General features: G+C 40.0%; 1 protein-coding gene across 1 annotated transcript in view; it reads left to right on the forward strand.

Annotated features, from left to right (window-relative positions):
- Positions 1–6,449, forward strand: part of LOC121862047 (basic proline-rich protein-like) — a 40,163-nt gene extending 33,714 nt beyond the window's left edge. The window contains exons 4-6 of the mRNA XM_042359979.1: positions 4,080–4,229; positions 5,290–5,369; positions 6,218–6,449. Coding sequence (XP_042215913.1) covers positions 4,080–4,229; positions 5,290–5,369; positions 6,218–6,449 — 462 coding nt within the window. The remainder of the gene's footprint in view (positions 1–4,079; positions 4,230–5,289; positions 5,370–6,217) is intronic.
- Positions 6,450–6,945: the final 496 nt, after the last annotated feature.

A 6,945-nucleotide genomic window follows, 5' to 3' on the forward strand; every position in this document is an offset into this window, starting at 1 on the left:
AACCTATATTAGTGATTGATAGGTCTACAGGAGGTGTACAATAGGCACCGTGAAGGACATCTTTGGACAGTAGCGTATTATGTACAGTATAGTGTACAAAGTGCTGGCCACAGTAGAGAGACGGAAGGCATGTCAGGGCAGTCTATATCACCTGTACAGTACCTTCAAAGGGTCGAACTAGTTTTCACATATACAACTACGTGTTTAGGTTAGGTTAGGTTAGGCATCTTATTAAGTACAGTCAAGGACATTTACTCCCCATAGCCTATTTAGTCTGCTACAACAACCTAGGTAGCTCTTTACTTACAGCGTTCGAGTATATATTTATTTTATTCGAACCACTTTGTCTATACACTGAAAGACTATTTAATCCCAAGAACATAAAACCTCTACTTGTTAGGGTAGATGAATATTAGAGCCTTCATATTAATATATTTTGATATGACCGAAAAAAAAAATGTTTATATCGTGAGTGTAGGTTCAGTCCCCTTCACTAGAGCGTTTACAGGGACTCGTCATATAAAATTTCCACAAATCATTATCTTTGAGATATTTGATTTAATAGTGTTTTACTTAGATTCCAATGTATGTTTACTATTTTGAGTTTCCTTCTGCCGGTTGTAAACAAACACAGCGCTGCCACACTACACATAACCTGACGACCCCCTGTAAACGCACTAGTGAAGGGGACTGTACAATGTACATGGTTTACGGATCACCTGAAGAATCATCGCCCCAGCTTATTTCACCTAAAGATTAAACCATCCTAAAACTATTTTGGGAGGATGAGGTTAGGTTAGGATATATTAGGTTAGATTTAGGTTAGAATAGAATAGGTTTAGATTAGATTAAGTTAGCATTAAGGTAGTTAATCTTCAGGTGAAATAAGCTGGGGCGATGATTTTTCAGGTGATCCCATTTGCTATCTATCATGTTTGCTGCTCAATCCATCTTTCCCTCTACTCTCCTTCACCCCGTCTCCAGGTGCCACGAGAAGCCCCCAAGAGGTACTCAGTGATTACTCCGTTTGTTTACCACATTGGTTGCTTGACCGGGTGATCTTTAGACCCCTTTTTAAACCATGAAGCTAAAATATGAATACAATGGTGATCAAGTGTAGTGGTAATATAGTTCAATTCAATTTCAAAAGTTTATTTCATATTATAGTAAACGGTAATCAATATAGTTTTTTTTTTTTGTATACAACTCTCCTGCCTCAGTCCGTCTCCAGGTGCCTTTATATTGTATTATGTACCGGAAAATGTTAAGATGGTGCCCCTCGGAGTGTGTCCTGTGTGTGTGTCATGAGTAATATCGTTAATGTGTAAAATGTAAGGTTTTTGATACCTTTGACTCAGACACTAAACAGTTCATCTCTCTATGTTTGTATGTATGTATGTATTTATGTATGTATGTATGTAATGTGGAGTAATGGTCAGCAGGTTCGCCTCGCAAGCGAGCGGACCCAGGTTCGATGTCCGGGCAGTGTGAAACTATGGGCAAGTTTCTTTACGCCATTTGCCTCTATCTACCCAGCAGAAATTGGGAACCCGGATGTTAATCGATTTGCGGATCGTATTCCAGGGTAATGGTTAGCCAGTGCAGTTGGCAAGTTGTCCGGTCTTACTATTCCTTGACACCGGGTCATGCAACTCGTTAACTCAGTGTGTGGTTGTTGTGTAGGCGACAGCTTCTACTTCTTAAACAAATTCACGCCTAGGTGGCCCTTGGGCCGGCCATCCTCGTTACACGAGGGAACAACCACTATTATTATTATGTATGTCTTATCGTTTTTCATTAATTCTAATAGCAAGGTAGAGGTATGTAACTTGGTTTCTTGTAGTAAGACTTATTCTCTGTGACGGTCAGGAGGTCAAGGTCGAGAGGTTAAGGTCAGGAGGTTACGAGTCTAACAGCTTTAATGTTCAGGTATGGAATAATGATGGTGAATCTCCAGTCCTCCGCGATCAGGTGTAAACAAAATTGTATTATAATTAGATAATCTGTTCAGCACATAACACCTTTGAAACACAAGGCAACAAGTCTACCTAAGCCAAGTACCTAAGTTATATCAGAAGATGTTGCACCGTGTAAGCTCCTGAATGGGGAAAATACTGTACAAATTTGCAACATTCTCAGGAGAAATCTCGGCGCAGGATAAACGTCACTTGGATGATTTACAGTTTGGTGAAATGAAAAGCGAAACAGCTAAATGGTTCCCACTGAGCCAAAAACATCTTCCGTGGGTTTATGTTATGTTAGGTTAGGTTAGGTTAGGTTGGGGTAGGTTAGGTTAGGGTAGGTGAACTTCAGCTACAATGAGTTAAATGTTACACTCTCCTATACATAGACAGGGAAATGCAATATAGACATTCCTTTTGACAGGAGTTGTAAGACTTCCAGAACTACCATTTGGTGACATGTATACGACAGAGAGGTAGAAGGAGTGACCATCAACCATTTATAAACTAAGAGGGGAGATAATCTACTAACCCCTTGTGTACGGGGTCCTCTCTCTCTCTACTGAATAAAATCGTCTGCCGTTGCTAAATAAAAGTAGCGTCCCCGTAGCGAAGGAGTTAACAAGACTGACGCATTAAGGTTCAAAATACACTTATACTTGAGTTTAAATATGAAACATGAATACTAATACCATTGTTGAAGTAATTTAATCATCATATAAGTGAGGGTGCTAACGGAAGCATAAGTAATGAATACAATATTAACCCCCACAAAAAATATCTTTATACCCAACGCGATAATAATCCACGTTGTTCCTCCCCTGTCCGCCGTCTCTTACTGGACAGAAGGTGAACCCATGCACCAGGGACCGTACACCTTACCTTCTCATTATAACTTGCACCCCCTTTTATACTCTCTCATTCCCTCTATTCTTACCCCTTGGACCCTTTCCTTCTCGTTTAATTTTTACACAGTCCCTTTTCAATCCTCCACAAGTTCAGCGTTGCGAACTGCCTGTGTATGTAAGGTGCTCACAAAATATTCAGGAGGAGGACACAAAGAGGGTGCAGGTCAAAGGGTTTGATGCTAATTACATTAAGTTATTTATGAAAAAGTGAAACTACAGCGAGTGATGAAAATGACAAAACTGGGCTTAAGATTAACTACAGTTTGGTTAATATATTTTCTATAATCGTATTATTAAAGATATAATGCCAGGTATAACTTGTGATGGTGCAAAAGTCAGTTCAGTCAAACAGTTTGGTAGGTTGTCAGTTATTAAGCAAGACTTGATAATTAGAGTAAAATACAAGTTTAACATAATATCAGTAAATAAACATATATGTACCATTAAGACTGTGTAAACTAGCTATAACAACAAGGTTTATAGTGCCAGGCCACGAACCTCACCTCTCAACATTATTCCTCATCAACTCTCATTGCTAGAGAGACCAATTGATGATGCTTCCCAGTCGAAAATAAAGACATACTAAAATAACACCACACCAAGTCTGTCCAAACATCGAAGTGAGACTGAAATCCAGGGCCCATTGACTGCTCAACGATACATAAATGTCCACTATCAGGGCTGTGAACCAGGCATTTTTAGGATTTGGTGGCTATTCGACGCCATCTTAAAAATTAGACCTTTCTCGTGGTCAGACTGTGGTAGACGTGTGATATGTTATTAAGCACACCTGATACTACAATAAACAGTTGAGAAACCTTTTGTAGGAATTTTTTTAGGGTAAGGTGGGGTTTTTTTTTCATAAATGCAACCGCCTGACTGTCCTTAAGTCACTGTTGGTTCCATCACTTACAACTTCTACTCGAGATGTTTTACACGCATTATGTTATGAGAAAGTTAAACAAAGACTGGTGGTAGCTGTGTCTGGTAGTTGTGGAAAATATCTATTAAAAATACCTCATTAAATTAGGTTACTGATTTCAAGATAACAAATAGAAATATGATTTTATCTTTAGCTGAGACAGAACGTTTATGTTGCCTATTAATTTAATAATGAAGTTTATCTTATGATGTTATTATGAGTGGTTTCTGGTGGGTTACATGCTATAATCCTTAGGCTCCAGAGATTGACGTAACATGAAACCCTCAGCTCACAGAACCCCCCAAAAAAGGAACCCCCAGAACACAGAACCATCAGATTATAGAACCCTCAGAGCATGGAACCGTGGAACATGGTACCCCAGAATATGGATCCCAAGAACACATGACCTTGAGACCACAGAACCCCATTAATATAAAGGTTAAGTTAGGTTAGAAAGGTTTGATTAGATTAAGTGGGTTAAGTTAGGTAGCTTAGATTAGGTAAGGTTAGGTTAGATTAGCTGGACTAAGTAGCCAAGATTAGGTCTGATATGATTAAGAAGGCTTGGTTGAGTTAGGTTATGTATTTTGGATTAAAGTTCTGATGGGTTTATACTCGACTAAAATCGAATTAAATATCTTTCCTATTTTACCCCAGCACCACCTTCCTTCAGTCTCAAGTCTCAGGTCAAGAGATTTTCAAACCACTTATTCAGAAACTGTGTCCAGGTTCATAGCTAAATCATCGAGCAATTAATCAGTGTTGTCATATGGTTATTATCCTTCAGACAAAATGCCATACGGAAACACCTATTCACTATAGTGGCAGTGCTTATCCCCGCCCCGCTCCCACTCTCCTGCATGAAGTGTCAAGTATTGAGCACCACCAATATAGACAATACCTTGCAATAACTCCTGTATCAGCTGGTATTCAACGACCATCCCAGCCTTCATTATACCCAAGGAAGCTCTGGCCCTCGGGTATAGAGTAAGATATAAGAGGTGTATATCCTCCTATGGTCTGTGTAGATCTAGTGAACAAGCTGGACATCAATCACACACTGCATCCTCATTGGGGATTCAAACCCGTGGCTAATGGAGTGATAGTCCAATACGATAACCACTCCGTAACCATACCTACGTTATAATATATTATCGTTCGTTTTCTTCAACCTCTTAACATAGGGGATTTACAGTGTAATAAAGGCCTCAAATATCACTAATTTTTATGAATATTGCAGCATGGTGGGCAAAATTTTTACTTTGGCACTAAATATTATCAATAGTGGGATGAAATTTAAGAGTGGTGAGGATGATGGCCAACAAAACAGGCTCTTACCCCCAACAGGTGACTTACATACCCGGTGGCACATTCCTTCCCCAACTCCTCTCTAAGGCTTTTACTGGTAACCCTGCACTCAAGGCACTAACATATACTCTATCTTACCCCAGTCCTAGTAATTTTGAGCATGGGACATTTAAATATACTCCTTTCCCAGTGGCAAACACTTTTACCGGCACATCCCAGTAGGCATTACATCGACAGAGGGGCCCGGACCGATAAATCTGACCCAAAGAGGTAAGAGTGTGGAGGAGCGACTCTTGGGGTGAACGTCAAGGGCCAACAGTGTGTCATGTGTTGATTTCCCCAGGGTTCACTTCCTCAGCTGAAGCCGCCTCGTCAGACCAGGTCACGAGTGATGTCTCCATGTATCATTTTATTGTCAAGTTTATACGTGGAGGCGAGTCTGAGGTGTCCATGCATCATTTTACCAGACAAGAGGAACACGTAGGGAAGCGTAATGTGATTTGAGGCTTCCGAGCAATGTTTCTCGACCTGTTTCTGAACGGCTTCAGATCATATATTACAGGACTCGGAGTGGATGTCGTAAATGGACACCAACACCATGCCAGTCATCAACGGGATTTTACATCTAATGAAGCGAGGAATTATCAGGGAGACATCGCAAGTTGTGAGAGGTGCTGTTATTGCCCTTCACAACGGGGGTATACGTAACACTGAGATAGCACGACGTGAACCCACAGTATCACGATGGGTCAGGCGTCATGAAACAACTTCAGCCACACTGAAACTTACAACCACAAATGTCTTACTCTAGGTTGGTTGCAAATCCCTTGATTTGAAACCTTATTTCGGTGTTAAACCAATGCAATTTACATATCATTAACATGGCAGATCCCATGTAGACCGATATAATGTATATTGCTGTAGCTGTTCACACTAATATCAAGTAATATTTACTTAGCTACTCTTCATAAATCAAACATATCGTGAGCAGGAATATTGTGGAACAGTATGAATGAAACTCCGTTAGTATAACGACGAAATGATGAAATGTCCGTTCTGAGGTCTGTCTCAGTCTCAGTTATGATGTTCCGAAACACTTCATTTAATGTACATTTCAGTGTTATTGTAGACACCAGTCAGTGGTTTGTTTATATATGCATTGCTTCTACCCAGCACGAGACACAGCTTAATGGATTCCTTGTTTATATTGAAGTATCTAGTACGCCTTACAAGGACGACTCCTTCCCTCCATCTATAGCTGTTGCTGATATGGAGAGCGGTCGTACCACATCTTATGATGATGCACTGGGGATCATATCAAAGCATTTCGTCCAGCGTTTCAAATTTTAGCGACGGAAATCTAATGATATTTTTTGGGGGGAACTATATAGCCGGGTCAAAAGTTCGAACTCGCCCAAAAATGAAGCAGTATCGACCCCAATCGAGATACAACAGTTAGGGTAAGTTAGTTCGTAGACTCATTCCCGTGACTCGGTTTCACCACGAGGAGCAAACTGTTGTCCCCGACTGTGCATTGTGTCATAAGTATAGTGTGATTTGTCATACGATATATTGTATTGCTGTATGAAGATAATGTTAAGTATGCTGTGTCAAGTTTTTTACTGGTAGATCATTTTAAATATACTGTATGCCCCATGTAAATATTATGTATGCCCCATGTAAATATACTGTATGCCCTGTAAATATACTGTATGCCCTGTAAATATACTGTATACCCTGTGAATATACTGTATGTCCTGTAAATATACTGTATGCCCTGTAAATAAACTGTATGCCCAATGGAAATATGCTGTATGCTCTGTAAATATACTGTATGCCCAATGAA

The sequence above is a fragment of the Homarus americanus genome, unplaced genomic scaffold, assembly GCF_018991925.1.
Source record: "Homarus americanus isolate GMGI-L3 unplaced genomic scaffold, GMGI_Hamer_2.0 scaffold25013, whole genome shotgun sequence".
NCBI lineage: Eukaryota > Metazoa > Arthropoda > Malacostraca > Decapoda > Nephropidae > Homarus > Homarus americanus.